Source organism: Chinchilla lanigera, unplaced genomic scaffold, assembly GCF_000276665.1.
Source record: "Chinchilla lanigera isolate Chin_1 unplaced genomic scaffold, ChiLan1.0 scaffold00003, whole genome shotgun sequence".
NCBI classification, from domain to species: Eukaryota; Metazoa; Chordata; class Mammalia; order Rodentia; family Chinchillidae; genus Chinchilla; species Chinchilla lanigera.
In genome coordinates, this window is record NW_004955404.1 from 30,148,706 (window position 1) to 30,167,050 (window position 18,345).

Genomic DNA, 18,345 nt, shown 5'->3' on the forward strand with positions numbered 1-18,345 from the left:
CTAAGCCAACTGTTGCTACCATTAACCCTTCCACAAAGCTTCAGTAAACCAGCAGTTCCAGCTTACACATAGCTTATACATTCAGGCCCCACCCTGATAATAGATGTTCATCACTTTGAGTTGCTATAAAATTTTGAGACAAGAGTAACTCGTAATCAGTAAACAGTTATATAATCTGGACCAATTGTTGTCAATAGCCTCAAATTGAGGCTGGAGGTTTCACCCCAAAAATAATCAAAGAAACTCAGGAGAAAAGGATAATATGGCTTATTAAACTGGAGATTTAGCATAAAATAGATGACTGAAGATCTTTAAGAAAAATATGGTTGAGCATCCCTTGATGATTTATAGATTGATTCAACAAATATTTTGGAGCGTTTATCCAGACACTTTTGTTATAAAGCAGTCTTTTACAAAATAATAGAGATGAGATGTATATTTCACTTAGGGAAAACATAATTCACTTGGATTTTAGAATATTTTAGAAAGCTTAAACTTTGAATTCAGCCTTGTATTCAAAACCCATGCAATAACTTAATAGCTTTATAACTTTAAGAAACTAAAATGTTGAATCTTTCTCAGCCTCAGTTTCTTTTTTTTGTCTTTTTGAGACAGAGTCTCTCTATGCACTTCCGGCTGGCTTTGAGCTCACTTTGTAGTCCAGGCTGACCTCGAACTCACAGCAATCCTCCCTCAGCCTCCCGAGTGCTGGGATTACAGGCATGCACCACCAGGCTTAGTGCTTAGCTTCAATTTCTTCCTCAGAAAATGTTAAAATAGTACAATTTGTGTCATGTGCAAAAGAAAAGTCTCTAAAGTGAATAAGCTAAATATTATTTTTGATATTTATTTAAATATAGTAGCCAATGTATTACCTATGAAAATTAATAATTCTCTTTTTCTTTTGTTTTTTTTTTAATAGAAGTTGGTTCTTCCCTTTTGAGACACCCATCACCTGAGCTTTCTCGGCTAATTTCAGCCCACAGTTCTCTTTCCAAAGGAGAACGAAATTTCCAGTGGCCAGTTTTAGCTTTTGTTATACAGCATCACGATCTAGAAGGTCTTGAAATAGCAATGAAACAGGCCTTAAGGAAATCTGCTTGTCGAGTTTTTGCTATGGAGGTATGAATATGTTAATGGAATTACAAATTCATGGGTCATACAAATCATATGACAATTCTATTAATGATTCTACTTTTTTACCAAATTGCACCAAATTAAAAGCTATTAACTTACTGAAAATATTGTTTGCATCAAAATTAAACTCTAAAGTTTACAGATATAAACTTGGAATTCCATAATTACTAGAAATAACTTTCTGTATTACTTTATTATTTGAATCCTGATACTAATCTTTTTGAAAACTTTTATATTCAGACTATCATTTCACAAGGATGAAGTGACAGAATAACCATGCAAAGAGGATGAAAAATTTGGCTTTTTAAGTTATAAAGTTACCCATAACAGCTTATTTGTGGAATGACAGGATTGCTATGTGCACAGGCCTATATGTAGTATATTTTTCTTTACTATTATCATGTGATAAATAGCTTGCCACTTGGTTGATGGGATCAGTACAGATATTTAAATGATAGGTTATGTAGACTTGCAAAACATTCTGTATTGATCCTAAGTGCAAGTTGGAAAAAAATACGCTATACTAAGAAAAACTTTCACAAATATTATTTCCACCATTCTCTTTGTGCAAATTAAGGCCAAAATCACTATTTCAGATTTAGTGTACTTCCAGTGAAATGAAGTTCAGATTTTCTAGCATCTTTTCTTGAAACATGTAGTCCCTGGAGGGTACTGCATTTCTAAGTAAGCAATACCCTACATTTTTTACCTCATATGTTTTCTTTTATCTTGGACTCATTTGATCATAATTTATTCAGGCATTCAACTGGCTTCTGTGCAATGTCATTCAAACAACTTCTCTCCATGACATCCTATGGCATTTTGTGGCATCCCTGACTCCTGCTCCAGTGGAACCAGAGGAAGAAGAGGATGAAGAAAATAAAACAAATAAAGAAAATTCAGAACAAGTAAATGAGGCTTTTGTTTGTTTTAATTCCCCATATTTTTATAGAAACTGAATAGTACATTTTTAGGTAGTATAATGATTCGCATGAAGTCATTCTCAGATTATCTAACCTAAAAAAAAGAGTAATATTTTAATGCTGTGGGCTATTAGCTATACATAGTGCTGGTTTTCTCTGTAGCAAAGATGCTCACTTCTCTTTGAACTCAGTCATAAAACAACCAACTGGAAGATATATACTGTTACCACAAAACATATGACAGATAAACAGAGCAACACTATCCCAGAAATAATCTGTAGCTGGGAAGACATTCATGTTGTAGCACATCCACAGGTGGGGTGAGTGTGATGAACACCCCTGGCATGCAGGTGAGATCCTAGAGAGGCCATGCCAGAGGATCATACCTTACCAGTGAGCACAATGTATAAAGTCAAGTGCAGAACTGAAATACGCCCATCTGACAAAGTTGAAGGCCAGGCCTTGATAGAATCTAGATCACCTGAAATCTTCCTATAACAATAAAACACAGCACCCTTTAGAAAAAAAGATAATGTCACCCAGGACTTCTGTAATACATAATTAATAGACATCCAAAGAAGGCAAAATTGACCATCCTTTACTTAGCTCACTGACATAGCTCAAAAAGTTTATTGAACTTTAACTGGTCACAGGATGGAAAAACAAGCACACTTATATGTTGCTGTGGAATAACAACCTCTTGGAGAACATTGGCAAAATCTCTGAAATTCACATTTAAAATGATGCAGTAATTCCATTTCTGCATCATGTATGCACATATAAAATGACACATGTACAGAGTGATTCATTATTGAGTTTCTTACAAAAACAAAAGATTGAAAACAACCTAAATGACTATTCTGGGGTAGACTGATGAAATAAGCTTTGGTATCTGTAGTCATCAGAATACTACACAGCAAAATAATATACATTGCATACATATATAAGAAGTAATGATCACCATGGTAAATTATTGTTAAAAAAATACTGTGCTAGAAAGTGCTGTTATTTTTGTAACTGGATAATACATATATGATATACTAAAATAGGAATTGCCAGTGACGTGGTCACTTGGGTGGCTGCAGTATTGGGACAGGGAGATTTACTTTTTATGGTGTTCTTTAGACCTTTTGAATTTTTCGTTATGATTATATTACCTGCTCAAAAGAATAAACATGTTAAATGAGAAACCAGTTGTGAAACTTGGATCATGATAGGCAGTCTGTAACGGTAGCTACTTTTGTTATTAAGCAGATTCAGCAAGTCTTATATACTATATGCAAAATTTTGGAATAACTAAAATAATAACTGCTTACTAAGGACTTTTAATGACCTAATATGATATAAATGTTACACCGTTTATTTCCTTGTAAAATAAGTGCAGTCATAAAAATATTTATTTGAAACAAAAGGAGAGATTACTTATGACTAGGGGGACTGAAGCAAGTTGCGCTGCATACCACAGGCTGGATTTAGATTGTGGTATAGTATGTTCAGGAGTCCTTCAGCAGAGGAAACATTGCAAAGAAATGTGTGGTACGACTTCAAGAAATATGACTCTAATTAAAACTTATCTAATGAAAAGAAAGGCATATTTTTGCTTGAATGGACCTAAAATTTTAATGTGAAAAGCTAAGCAAGACTGCTTTTTATCATTGAATAGTAATTTTTTTTTCTAAATGACCACAATTTTTTTGCAAAAAATCTTTTAAAAAGAAAGTGCCGACCTACTGAAACAGGAAAAAAAAAAATTGCTATTACTCAGACTAGTTCTCTTAGACACTTTTATTTACAATATTTTAAAGCTACCTTTTAAAAAAAATAACAATATTTTACCCCCTCCCATTAGATAATAAACTTGCTTTTATTTCTGCCTTAGAAGGACCCATGAACACACTTTGTTATCTGGCTTCCCCAGGCAGGAACAATTGGCTTGAGCTAGAAAGAAATCTCTGCAGTTCAACTTGGCCTGCATCCTGCTCTGGCCACAGCCCCTCCTTGATCATGCATTTGCTCTCCATTCTCCCCCTTGACTCAGGTTCAGGGGCAGCCTCTTTAGCTCCTGTACTTGTGTGCTTCTTGCAACCCCCAACCCCTACTTTAAAATGTATCTACCATACTGTGTATTCTGTAAGGCTCCAGTTTTAGCCAAGCACTATAGTTGCTTTTGATGAGTTTGTTCAGTTTTAATTTTTTATTAGTACATGTTTGCATTACATAATGATTGCATTCCTTGTAAGGATGAGTTCCTTGATATTAAGAATCTCCTTTGGGGATTTAAAGTACTCTAATAGTTTTCCAATATAAATATTATTCTATAGATAACATTATTCAAAGAGCCATCTGACTGAGGGTTTGAATGTGGAATGAAGTCCAGTGCATGTTTTTCTTCCTAAACTGTGATCCATCTATCTAAGGAAGATTTGTGTCTAACGCATATAAAAATGTGTGAACTAGTGCTAACCCCAGCGTCTACACATGTGGTATTTTTTCATACATGAATATATGCACACAGTATACATAAATGTACATATTGTGTATATACACACATGTGTATACATGTGTACACACACAGATTTATTCTACTAACAGATTTGTGAGTATACTGGAATTGATATGTGTATATGGTATTCATTTCTTTTTGCTGATTTTATTTGGGAGTAACCCTTTTTCCTAGAAATAGAAGTATCGTTAGGTAATATTACATATGTATTGGGTATAGTATAAGTATACAGAATATTCTTTTGTGAAGAAAGCTCTATGCAACAAACTAATAAACTTGCTTTCAATTTCTATTTTAGGAAAAAGATACAAGAGTGTGTGAACATCCACTCTCAGATATAGTGATTGCAGGCGAAGCTGCTCATCCTTTACCGCATACTTTTCACCGTTTACTTCAAACAATCTCTGATCTTATGATGTCTCTCCCTAGTGGCAGTTCGTTGCAGCAAATGGCCCTAAGGTAATTTTGTATCTTAAGTATTGTAGGTACTGTTAGCAAAGAAGTTTTATGGAGTATTCAAGTGCTAAATGCTTGAAAAATTTCTTTAAATAGTTACAGAGAATTCCTACATTATATAAGTGATACCTTCCTCCTTCCTTCCTGTCCTGATTTAGAATTATCCTTCCCTTTAGCTCATGCCTTTTTGCCCTTCAGTAAAGTGTGGATAATATACTTCTTGATGCTATAAGTGGTGATCCTTACTTTTCCTTATCTGTCTTCTCAAATTATGTGAAGGTCACAGAAAGAACGACAGCAAATGAAATCTTAGGGGAAAAAATACAATTTTGACTTTAAAAGAATCTTAAGAAAAATGGATCCCAGTTACTTTGTACCTGGGTCATGTACCAGAAATTGACCAAAATGCAATCTTTTAAAATACACTGAGATCATCTTTGCAGAACACTAAAGTATCCCAAGGAACTGGTGGAAAATTGGTGCCTATCTTCAAAGTAGAAGAGACTTGCTCCCTAGATTTATGCATATCAGCAGCTCAGAATATTAGCTGAAAGCACATTAAATCAGTCCTGGCACCTGCTTCTAGGGAAAAGGAGTCTTGTAGGTCCAGCCATTAGAAGAAACTATCCTCTGGTTCTTCAAACCAAAGGGTTGTAGCCTACTGATTCCTCAGAATATTTGTCCCTCTGTTTCTCTTGGGCATTAGAATCTCTGGCAGAGTTCTAACTCAGCTTCCTCTCCTTGTTAAGGAGCACAGTGACTGTCAAAAGATCAAAGGTTCTGAGATCTTGTCTAGCAAACTTGCAATATTCCATTTCTGCTGTGGGAAGACAGCAAAGTATCACTGCACCCCCACATGCCTACTGGAAATGAGTCACACAGGACAGAGGGGGCAGAGCTTCCACCAATGTTCTTTTCATGTTCTGTCCAATCTATCTTTAATAAGCAAGGCCCCTCCCCCTTTCTTTTTAATGATTTTTGTAATTGATCTGTCTGAACTCTGGCTATTGTGCATTCTGTGAATAAGCACTGTCAGTGCTTGAGATAGTCTTTTACTCAGGTTGAAGGGACTTTGTTGGCTTTAGGATCTTGGCAGTGACCCCCTCCCTGCAAGAACAGAACAGGGAAGAATCCAAATGTAGTGGTGTTGTGATGGTTGCAGTCCAGTTTAATGATTCCACTTTTTGTGCTCCTTGATTCTAAAAATACGCATTTCTCATAAATAAAAACAAAGAAAAGAACTGCATTATTTTTAAAAAATAAAAATGGATCCCAGTTATATGCAGACAATTTGAAAACTACTCTAAGAAATAGCACATAACTCTAATGTGGAATCTGTTCAGAATTTGGCATTATTTTTAGATTATGATTATTAGTAGATCATTGAATTATATCACAAATAAATTCATGGAATGATTGGGCTTCTCATATCCCCAGTAAGACCAGTGGACTAGATGATTTTTTTGTCTTTGTCATTATCATGCAAGATGCATTATATTCTAATGAATTAGTATGGAATTACCACATAGATAAATTTGAGAAGCTGTCATTGTTGATGTAACACTTAATCATTACTTTTTTTGCTCCTTAGCTTTGATCTTCTTACCTTGAAGGATTTTAAATGGAACTTTCCTTAGAATGTAGCTTGTTCTAAAGAAGTTACTGTTATTTCACAAAAAAAGCCAATAGCAATGATTTTATTCTATAAGTTTTAAAATTTTGATCTTTTACTAGATCATAATGTTCTCTTGTAGTATTAGCTACAAAAGAGTAGGTACTGTAGCAGTTCCTTAGATATTTCTGGAAATATTTCATATATTGGTTATATGTTGTTTTTTTAGATGTTGGAGTCTCAAATTCAAGCAATCTGATCATCAGTTCCTCCATCAGAGCAATGTCTTTCATCACATTAACAACATTTTGTCAAAATCAGATGATGGAGATAGTGAAGAGAGTTTTAGCATCAGTATACAATCTGGCTTTGAAGCAATGAGTCAGGTCAGTCATTTAATAGTTACTGTCCTTTTGTTGTCCTAATAGTGAGTAGCCAACAGTGTATTATGGAAGAAATTGTAAATTATCATAAATGATTCTTTATCATGTACCTATTTGTTTTCTCATCATAAAAGATTTATTTGGGGATATTCTGAATACTTACCTTTGTTTCTAATAGGAGTTATGCATAGTTATGTGTTTAAAGGACTTAACCAGCATTGTTGACATAAAAACTTCAAGCCGACCTGCCATGATTGGCAGTTTGACAGATGGTTCCACAGAAACCTTTTGGGAATCAGGGGATGAAGATAAAAACAAAACAAAGAATATCACTATCAATTGTATAAAAGGAATCAATGCCCGCTATGTGTCTGTGCATGTGGATAATTCCCGAGATCTTGGGGTAAGAAAAGAAACAACTCGTGATTCAATAGCTCTTTTCAGACTGTTAGTCATCATATATTTTCATTTCTGAGTTTAGAAAAAGATTACTTGGCATTTGACCTGCTGTCTTACTCACTTTCTCATCTCTGGCACTAATACCTAACACTGGCAACTTAAAGAAGTTTATCTGGTTCACAGTTTAATCCGTGGTTGGCTGGCTTCTGACCAGGAACAGAATGGGGAAGGATCTGGGCAAAGGAAAGCTGCTCACATCATAACAGAGCACCCCAACCCCCGTGGCCTGCTTCTTGCAGCCAGGCCCCACCTTCTAGAGCACATTCAACTGCTGAACTCACCAGTGATCCCACTGACCCACTGAAGAGGACCTCTGCCCCATGACCCAGTCACTTTCCATAAGCCTCACCTGTGAGCCCATGAGGCCATGGGAGAAATTCTTGATCTAAACCAATAACACTAACTAAACATTTTTATATTCCTCAAATGTTAAATCTAAAACCAGAGTAATATGATTGCACATACTATGAAGTATCAATTCTAGAAGGAGGTCTGATTACATATATACAGTGATTACAGCTAAACAAAATAAAAATCTATAGTTTTTTTTTTTTTTCCCATACCCTTGTTTAGGCTATTTCCTTGACCTGGATATATTCCTCTTAAACTCTCCTTATCAGATTCTCTCAAGATCTCTAAAACTCAGTGGAGAAATTCTCTGTAGGTTCTATAAAAATTAGTCTTTTCTCCACTAGGTTCATTTTTGATTGTTTTTCAAAGAAAATGATTTTTATTGGTACAGTTTAGGTATGCATAATGGTCAATATCCATTTTTTTATTACTCTGATGGGAAATGATAGAATTTTTCCCCTCACACTGGTTATGACTTGCTAACAGATTCATTTTCAATGAATCCCCTTGCACGATTGCTAAACTGCACCCATCCATTTGTATAGTTCCTTTGCCAGGAAGAATCAGAATGGTAGGTTGGGTCTCAGATAACCTGGATGTGAAACCGCTGTCTGATGTGCAGTCAGAGGCCTCCTTGCCATTTATAGTAACCCTTACTCCCATGCATCGGTGCAGGTTCACTTCTTCCCTGAACAAGAAAAAGGGGCTTAGCTATATATTAGGAGCTTCTTTCCTCTTCAGGCTCAAGACTGAACTGGTTTAACTGTATTATCTTACAAGAACATCCAGTGTAATAATTCAAACATTTTTGTGGCTAGAACTCACTGCTCATTACAGTTATCTTTGACTCATGGTACATTTTACACTAGGGCATGCTGTCCCTCAGAACAGTGATGACAATCAATTTGACTTTTTATATTTTGTAAGGGGAAATAATCATAAAAATATTCATTTATCATCTGTGTTCCCCAAACTGCCCATGAAGGTGCCTTCTACACAGCATTTGTTGATATGAGTTGCATCAGCCTATAGCATTTATAGTACAGAGCTCTCCAAGGAATTACTATATATTTCTTGATATATTTTACTTAAAATTTACTCAGCCTTAAGGCCTGAGGCTCTAGAGACAACATGACTCACTTTCAGAACTTAATGGTAATGAACTTCCCCTGTTTGATACCTGTTTTGTTGTGAGTGAATGTTGCCATCCCTAGTCAGGCAAGTATTTTTAGAGGTAGAACTGCTGCAAAATACCTTTCCACAAGCCTATAAAGAATGGTGACATTCCTTCCTTTGGCTTCCAAAAGTAATAGAGCAGTAAGAGTGGAATATGGGCGACAAGCAGAGTTCTTAAAAGGCTACAGTAAAGACACAGAATTTGAATGTTTAGAATTTGGATAAAGAAATGTCAAACTATGAGGAAACACATAAAAAAAGGGTACAGTGTGACATAAGATAGAGTTTGTGAGAATAAAACCAGAGTTGTAGGAATTAATTGGATAGATTATGTGAGGTCAGTTAGGAAAGAACTATTAAAAATAGGCAGAAAAGTCGATGTGGCATTGATAACTTGTAAGAAATCAGTGTAGGTGCTGAGGCAGGAATGTAGGATAACTATTTTGAATTGTTTGTTTTAGAATAAAGTTACCTCGATGACCTTCTTAAGTGGCAAAGCAGTAGAAGATTTGTGCAGAATAAAGCAGGTAATTAAAATTTTATCATTAAATGTTTTGCTGTCTAGGGAGAAACTTCTCTGCCTTCACTGTTAAATTTCAGTTTTAGCACACTAGCAAAGTACTGTAGAAAATCACCTATTTACAAAACACTAATTTGACAACTGGACTATATTGAGTACTGTAACAAGCATCTCTATTCCAGACATCGCACAATTATTGCCCTAAATCTGCAGTTGTGAGCAATTGTGTTGTGCCTGGAGTTTCGAACTCCCCACTTCCTTACAATGATTCAGGTGCCTTATAACTTATCATAGATCTGATTCACAACACCCCAGTTGATGTACTTTGTAGGTAAAAGGGTTGTTATCCTCCAGCCTAAAAAATCTGTCATTTCCAACACTGCAACTGTATGCAGGTTGCAAATCAATTTACAGCCAACTGTGGACAGCTTTATGTGGGCACATGCCTTCCTTACATACCTTAATTTATGAAATTTTGTCCAAACTACTCTCCTGGGGTTTCTTTATCTAACAAAACTTGACCAGTTTAGGGGTGGTGGTGGTGGTGGTGATGTTTCAAGCTGTATTGAAAGAATGACTGAGATTTTAGATTTAACAAATAATATATTTTCAAGTTATAAAGAATTTATGAAAATAACCTACTTAGCAAGATAGTGTTCACACCTAATGCTCCTTTTAAAAATTGACATCATACAAACTAAATGTTTATATAAATCATGTACAAGTTCCCAGATCATTTCTTGGTTATCAGATAACATAAGAACAGTTTTAATTTCATTTTTATGTCAAAAACTATTTTATAGTATATTAACATTTTATACTTGAATAAAGATAGTCAGTGAAATAAAAAAAACCATAACCTTACATATTATACAATTTTTCTCTAAAACATACTAAATGACAGCACACTGAAAATATATATCTCTTGATAGAACTTTAATGTATAGATGCACAAAGTGGGACCACATTGCCGATCTTGTGTCTACAAGTCATGCAAATTGTTGGTAGTGGTTTTCCTCTCATAACTTGAACTAGAAGGGAGATGGTGGTCAGAACTGGATGTTAATTTTATATTCCATCAGTTTGAATTTTTCAATCTGTGTTAACTTCAGTTTCTTTTATATTATACCTCCTATAAGTAATGTTACTTGTCCTTATAAAACTTAAAGACAGTGCAAAATAACTTAATAACCTTTACTTTGTGTTCAGCTGTTTGTTATTTGAGCTGCTTCTTATTAATATTAAGTATAGTAAAGTGACAAAAGTGATTCAGCTGTGTCAGGTTCCTGTTCCTCTTCTGCTCAACTAGGTTGATCTGGATTCCAGGCACATTGGTTGGGTAACAAGTGAACTTCCAGGAGGAGATAATCACATCATCAAAATTGAATTAAAGGGCCCAGAAAATACACTAAGAGTTCGACAAGTAAAAGTCTTGGGTTGGAAAGATGGAGAAAGCACAAAAATTGCTGGGCAGATTTCAGCTAGCGTGGCCCAGCAAAGAAACTGTGAAGCCGAGACGCTACGAGTATTCAGACTTATAACATCTCAAGTAAGTGTTCTTTCTATGCATTCTAGCACAGGATAGACTGATCTAATGTATTTTGAGAGTGTAACAGAATATTTTGTAAAACTAGATTTCTGGCTATAAATATGGCCCATTTTTACATCTCTTAAAAGTATTGGTCAGTAGGGAGAACAGCACATGACAAAACCTGTAGAATCAGCTAATGATAACTAATAATCAGCTAATGTATAACTTTCACAGCAGTAATTTGCCTTCTTTCTTCTGTGCCTACCTTCTTCATCAGGTATTTGGAAAGCTCATCTCTGGAGATGCAGAGCCTACCCCAGAACAAGAGGAAAAAGCACTTTTGTCATCACCTGAAGGAGAGGAAAAAGTATACAATGTATTTATTTGTATTCTAAAAATTTATTGCCCTTTTCATTTTCTTCCCTTTGTTCAGGGAAGTAACCCATTTCTTTATATTTTTAATGGATATGTAGTAATAGTTTAAATGCCATTTTTGGGATTTTTTTTACTTTAATTAGATGATGAACTATCTAAAAGATGTATTAATGTATAATCTACCTAGTATTTTAAGTCACAAGAAAAAGCACTCTATACCTGGGGCTGTTGTTAGCTTTTGTAAAACTAACTTAATCATTTACTTTGCTGCGCCACATCAGTTAGCAGCTTTGTTCACAGCCCCCCATTCAAAAAAACACAACCTTTTTAAGGATTCTTCTTTATTTCCCCAAAAAGCACTGCTTATTTTGCTAAACTCCATAGTATATATGTGCCTTTTCTTGTCTTCACTCTTGTTATGATTAACTACATGTATGTTTAATCTTTTTCACTGAATCACTGCTTCTTCAAAACCAAGTACAAGTACCCATCATTGGCGCACTCACACATATACTCAGTAAATTTTATTGAAATAACTATTCTTTGTAGTTTTCTTGAAATTTCGTCTGAAATGCAATAACTTTCTATTTTTTTATTTAAAAATTAAATTTAGATGCAATTTAAACATTGTCCCTGAGGAAAAAACCGCAACCTCTTTTGTTATTGTGTTATACTGATGAAGTCTTGCAATAATATCTTGAGTAGAATTGGTTGGAATGGACATCTTTGCCTTGATCTGGATCTTAAAACATTCAATCTTATACCAGAAGAGTGATGTTAACTATAGATTGTCTCGTGAATGCCCTTAGTCAAATTAAGACAGCTTACTTTTATTTCTGTTTTGTTGAGAATTTCCAGCAAAAATATATTCTTACATATTTTTCCAAGTTTTACCTGCACTCGGTGGAATAATCAGTATGTTGCTATATGCTTTAATCAGTGTGTGATACTAGCTTATAGATAACTTGTTTCTCTAATAAAAAAAGGAGATGGGCTTGGAGGATGATAACTAGGTAGTATAGTGCTTCTTTTAGGAGTGATGAAAATACTCTGAAATTGTGATCAATGTACATGTCTATGAATATGCTAAAACGGTTGAACTGGTACATTTCAAGTAGGTGACTAGCATGGTATACAGAGTAAGTTTTTTAAAAAGCAGAAATACACATGCGGGTCTGATTTATTTCACTTATGAGTATGGTCTATAGTTGCATCCATTTACCTATAAAAGCCTCTAGTGTATCTTTCTTTATAGCTGAGTAATACTCCATTGAATAAAAATACCACATCTTTTTTATCCATTCCTCAGGGGATGGACATTTGGGTTGTTTCCAAGATTTAGCTATTACAAATTGTGCTGCTATAAACATGGGTACACATATATCACTGTAGTATGATGTTTTCAGTTCTTCTGGAAAAATACCCAGAAGGAAAATAGCTGGGTTGAGTAGGACCTCTAATCCTAGTTTACTGAGAAATCTCTAGATTGATTTCCACAGTGGTTGCACCAGTCTACACTACCACCAACAGTGAAGAAGGGTTCCTTTTTTCCCACAGCCCGTCCAGCGTTTGTTGTTGGTTGATTTCTTGATGATAACCATTCTTACTGGGGTGAGATGAAATCTCAGTGTTGTTTTAATTTGCATTGCTTGTATTATCTCCCTAGTGTAAGAATGTGAAAGAATAAATCTGAAAGGTACAATAGATATTGTGTGAAAGAGAAAGAAACTGCTCAAAAGGAAAGAACAACTGGGATGAAGGAAAGGAGAAAATTAAAAAAGGAGGGGAAAAGTATAAATATGTATATATATATATATATATATATATATATATATATATACACACACACACAAAATAGCTAATTGTACTATTAATTTCTGTTGGTTTATTGAAAGGAACAGTTAATGTTTAATTGTTTGATCAGTCTTGCATGCCTATGTCTAATAATCTCAGCAACTACTTTCAAGATGACAATATGAAATACAACAACCATTGTTAATTTCCTGTCATCTGGCTTTGAAATTGTGTATCATTTTTATTATTTTTGTATTATTTTGTTTTGGCCTCTTGTTATTTTGTTTTTATTCTTTTCTCTTTAAAATAAAAAATAAATAAAAAGCAGAAATAAAATAATCAAACAAGCAGAAGATGAAATCACTATGTATAATCTATTTAGTATTTAAGTAGCCCAGAAAAAAGCTCTCTTCTACAATTAACTTAACAGATACACGACTATTTTATTTACCTATTTCTTCTTAAATGAACATCAGTAATTCTGTCTTTCAACTAATTTGTTTTATCTAAGTTGCTGAATTTATTGGAATGTATGTTTTTAGCTGGAGTGATATATCTTTTATTCCTTATTTTGGCAATTTGTGTATATGTTCTTTTTTCTTGAATAGTATGGAAAAAGATTCATCAATGTGATCTGAAACTTTTCAAGGAATCAGTTTTCAGTATTATTGTTTCTGTAAAGAACAGCACAAGGCAGAGACCATCAAGACCACCAGGCTTGTGTAAAGGCAACACAGTGTGGAATTTATTGTACCTGGGTACAGGCAGCAAAGGGTAGGGAGTAACGAGATGCGAGCTTTTTTTTATTTTAATAGAGCTTGAAAGAATGCAAGAGACATTAGGCAGGAAGATCTTAGTAAGCAACAGTGGTCAAAGTTCTCTGGATGTTTCATGCCTCGGTGGGCAAAGTCCTTGGCATGTCTTGCGTGAATGTTTAAGGTGCTAGTAAGAGTCCATGTTCCACCTGACCTCTTTTAAGACATCCTGTGTTTGCTGAGGGCAGCCCCAGTGCTGAACTGAGAACAATGCCTCTGCTGGCAGACAGGTTGAGTACTGGGAGTCATAGCCGAATCAGGCCTTACAGTTTCCTCCATTATATTTTAATGACATTGGTTCCTAGGATTGTTATTTCTTTCCATCTGTTTGCTTTGGGTTTGATTTCTTTCTCTTTTTTGGTTTATTAGATTTCAAGATTACATCATAGATTTGAGACATTTCTTTTCTGAAATTTTATTTTTATAGCACTTGGGCCAATGAGAGATTTCTTCAAACTTTGTTCTTCAACTTAGTATTATACACCTCAATTTAAAATAAATTTACCTTAAATATATCTGCATAATTATACATCAAGATACTTTGAAATGTTAAATATAAACATTTTCTTTAAAGAGCTTGCTTTTTTTTTCTTTTTTACGTAAAGGCAACATCAGATGCTGACCTGAAAGAACATATGGTTGGAATCATATTCAGCAGGAGTAAATTGACTAACTTACAAAAACAGGTTGGTTAATAGCCATTGCATTGTCTCTGTCAGTTTTTGTTTGTTTTTAAGTTGTAAAATGTCTTCCAAACTTTATGGAAGCTTTTTTATGGTGGCTGTTTTATAAGTCCTGTGTAATGGAACTGCCTTATTTTAGAGAGGAATTACATTGTCATACCTGAATCACTGTAAGTTTTTGTCATGAATGTTAACTTTCTTACCTTGTTATTTGTTATTTCTCATATGCAGGTAGATTGTATTATCTTGGTTACAAATACTCAGCTATGTGAGATTTCTTTTTTATTTCCTTTTCCCTGTTTTTCTTTTCTTTTCTGAGTAATTACCATAATGCTAAGAAAACCAGTGTTAATGTTTGTAAATATAAGTGGGTGGGAAGTATTGGTAGATTTTTCATAACATATAGCACCTCAAAAGTGAAATAAAATATTGATTTTATAACACCCTGTAACAGTGGTGGTGAATCTTTCAGAGCTCTCAGTGATGCCAACATCCTGCTGCTGCACCACATGTACCACAGGTTTGCCACCACCGCCCTGTAGCTTTCAGCACCATTGCATCTTTCTAAATAACAACATAAATTTACTTGCACTTTATCTAATGGTGTTTCATTTACTTTTGGATGCTTAAAGATCATAGAAAAGAAAAATTTCTCCAATTATATTGTGAATACTATCAGTTTAAAGAACCTTATGAGTAGATGTGAAAAAAGTGCCAGCCAAGTGTGGTGGTGCCTGCCTGTAATCCTAGCACTCAGGAGGCTAAGGCAGGAGGATTGCCATAAGTTTGAGGCCAGCCTGGACTACATAGTGAGTTCAAGGGCAGCCTGAACTATACAGTGACACCCTGTTTAAAAAAAAAAAAAAAAAAAATGCCATAAAAGTAACAAAATATGTTGTTTTGTTTTGGTTTTTTTGATGGTTTGATGTGCTAAACTATAAGCAGAGGCATTAGAATACAGTATTATTCTTAGTTTCTACATTATAGTTGATTCAAATGTACAGATTTTTGTCATGTTTGCTCTAGTTTTACTTCTTTTTCTTTTGAATTTTTTGGGGGGGTTATTGTTGTTCTCCCTACCCCCTTTTTTGAGACAGGGTCTTGCTACGTAACTCAGGCTGGCCTTGAAGTTATTGTATATCCTAGTTACCCTCAAACTCTCAGTGGTCCTCCTGAATGCAGGGATTACAGGCATTTAATTGTTTTTAAAATTAGTTAAGAGAAGGACATGGAGCATTAACTGGGAGAGTATTACATTGAACATGAACTTATATTTTTTCCCTTTTTTTGTTGTTGAGTGGTAAATCAGACTTACAAATGTAGTTTTAGATTTTCTATATTGCCTTCACATAGGTGTGTGCGCACATTGTCCAAGCTATACGCATGGAAGCCACCAGGGTGCGTGAAGAATGGGAGCACGCCATATCGAGCAAGGAAAACGCCAACTCTCAGCCAAACGATGAAGATGCCTCCTCAGATGCTTACTGCTTTGAGCTGCTCTCCATGGTTTTAGCACTGAGTGGTTCTAATGTGGGCCGGCAATATCTGGCTCAGCAGCTTACTCTGCTGCAGGATCTCTTTTCCCTGCTTCATACAGCCTCTCCTAGAGTCCAGAGACAGGTGACTGATCATACGCCTTACTTTTGTGCTTTGTTAATTGAAATACAAAAATCACAGAATAAAGAGATTGGGGTTTATAGCTCAATGGTAGTGCTTGCCTAGCATGTACAAGATTTGTGTTCAATCCCCAGCATCATGAAAAATAAATGAGTAGCCGTGAAAATTACAAGGCAAAGAGAATCACCTAAGGGGTTTAAATGTGGATTTTTATGTTTGATTTCGTATTTTGTTTGGGGCCTATATTTTGACTCTGTATTTTATTTTTGACTTTGTAATCAAAGCAATGAAGAAATGAAAAGCAAAATACGTTGCATTTTACTGATGTGTTATGATAAAGAGTATGTCTTGCTACTGATTACTTCCTTAACTGAAAATATATAATGTCATTTAGAACAGACCAAAAATAAGACACGTTTTTTTCTTGCAGCCCTTGGTCAGTAATTACCACTGCCGAAATTAAAAAATATTTAAAACATATTTCTTTCCTTCTCAAAATTAAAAATAGTATTTAAATGATATTTCTGTTCTTTTCATAGATTTTGAAGTTACAGAATGGTACCTTGTATTTTATATTAAAAAATTTAAAATTTAATGGTAGCTTGCACATTAAAAATATGAAAACTATAAAACATCAATATTTAAACAGATTTTTTTTCTTTTTCTTACCAGGTGACCTCCTTACTGAGACGAGTTTTGCCTGAAGTCACCCCCAATCGTCTGGCCAGCATCATAGGAGTGAAATCTCTCCCTCCAGCCGATATCAGTGATATCATTCATTCAACTGAGAAAGGAGATTGGAATAAGCTAGGTATTTTGGACATGTTTCTAGGATGCATTGCCAAAGCACTCACTGTACAGCTAAAAGCCAAAGGAACCACCATCACAGGAACAGCGGGTACCACTGTGGGCAAAGGAGTTACAACAGTCACCCTTCCGATGATTTTTAACTCCAGGTTGGTCATTTCCTCTGTTTTAGTAACAACGAATTAAAACATCATTTCAAGTTCCACCAAATGGTATCCATAAATAATTGATTTGTCATGTATAAAAGGAGTATCATATAGGTATCATTTTCAGTTAGTAGAGAATAGAAACTAAACTAAATATATAAAGTTAGGATGTTTGTATATCTTTGCTGAAAAAGACTGTAGACCACTACCTCATCATATATCTATAAAAGTAAAACTTATTTACATGTCATATATATATTTTTTACCTCAATAAAAATAAAATAACCCTGCCTGGGGTTGGGTAGGGAGGTGTGAACTTTGCATCAATTAAAGCTGTAAGTATATTTCTTTTAAAACTCTACCAGGACAAATTATACAATATTTTTCCAATCTTCAGTTTGGGAAATCCTTCCTCAACAAAACATAGAACCTAAAAGTTTAATATAGGAAAAGAATCACTGATTTGACTACATAAAAATGAAAATTAATTGAATGATAATACTATTAAAATGTTTTAAAACATAAGCAATTAACTTGGACAAATATTTAAGCCTGAATAATAGATAATTAATTATTAGCTGCAGTATTAGTATTTGGTCTACAAAAAGGCAAACAAGTGATAAAGAGTTCAAGGACAAGACCACCAGTTCAAAGAAAAAAATTTAATAAACAATGAAAAGGTGGTTTACCTGAGAGAAAAATGTAGACTAAAACAGTTGCAAAGTATCTTTGATGCTTTAACAACATTATGAAGGCATTTTGATCTGCTGTAAATTGCTGAAGCATTTTTTGGATGTCACTTTGATATCTTTGACCTACCAGTTCTCTCTCCAAAAACTTTCATACATGTCCAGAGAGGTGAATATGCAAAGGTGTTCTAGAATTGTGTGTAAAAGTAAAAAATTAAAGATGTCTTGAATAGTATAAATTATAGAACCAACAATGACAATAAGAATGTAACACCAGAGTGTTAATCAGAGTGTTATTTCCTTCATGTAAATAGTCTTCTTAGGGAAAAAAAATGTCAGCTGATTTAGCTAAGTAGTTGTCTACTTAG

The 18,345-nt window shown here is 34.5% G+C and overlaps 1 protein-coding gene across 13 annotated transcripts in view; it reads left to right on the plus strand.

The window, feature by feature from the left end:
* Positions 1-18,345, plus strand: part of Mycbp2 (MYC binding protein 2, E3 ubiquitin protein ligase) — a 254,112-nt gene that overhangs the window by 216,581 nt on the left and 19,186 nt on the right. For 11 of the 13 annotated variants that reach the window (XM_013516419.1, XM_013516429.1, XM_013516423.1 and 8 more), the window contains 11 exons: positions 923-1,122; positions 1,896-2,045; positions 4,862-5,022; positions 6,861-7,017; positions 7,193-7,417; positions 9,462-9,527; positions 10,830-11,069; positions 11,329-11,427; positions 14,641-14,721; positions 16,072-16,338; positions 17,008-17,291. In XM_013516419.1, the coding sequence (XP_013371873.1) occupies positions 923-1,122; positions 1,896-2,045; positions 4,862-5,022; positions 6,861-7,017; positions 7,193-7,417; positions 9,462-9,527; positions 10,830-11,069; positions 11,329-11,427; positions 14,641-14,721; positions 16,072-16,338; positions 17,008-17,291 (1,930 nt within the window). The remainder of the gene's footprint in view (positions 1-922; positions 1,123-1,895; positions 2,046-4,861; positions 5,023-6,860; positions 7,018-7,192; positions 7,418-9,461; positions 9,528-10,829; positions 11,070-11,328; positions 11,428-14,640; positions 14,722-16,071; positions 16,339-17,007; positions 17,292-18,345) is intronic. The other 2 variants (XM_013516422.1, XM_013516461.1) reach the window with 1 other exon arrangement.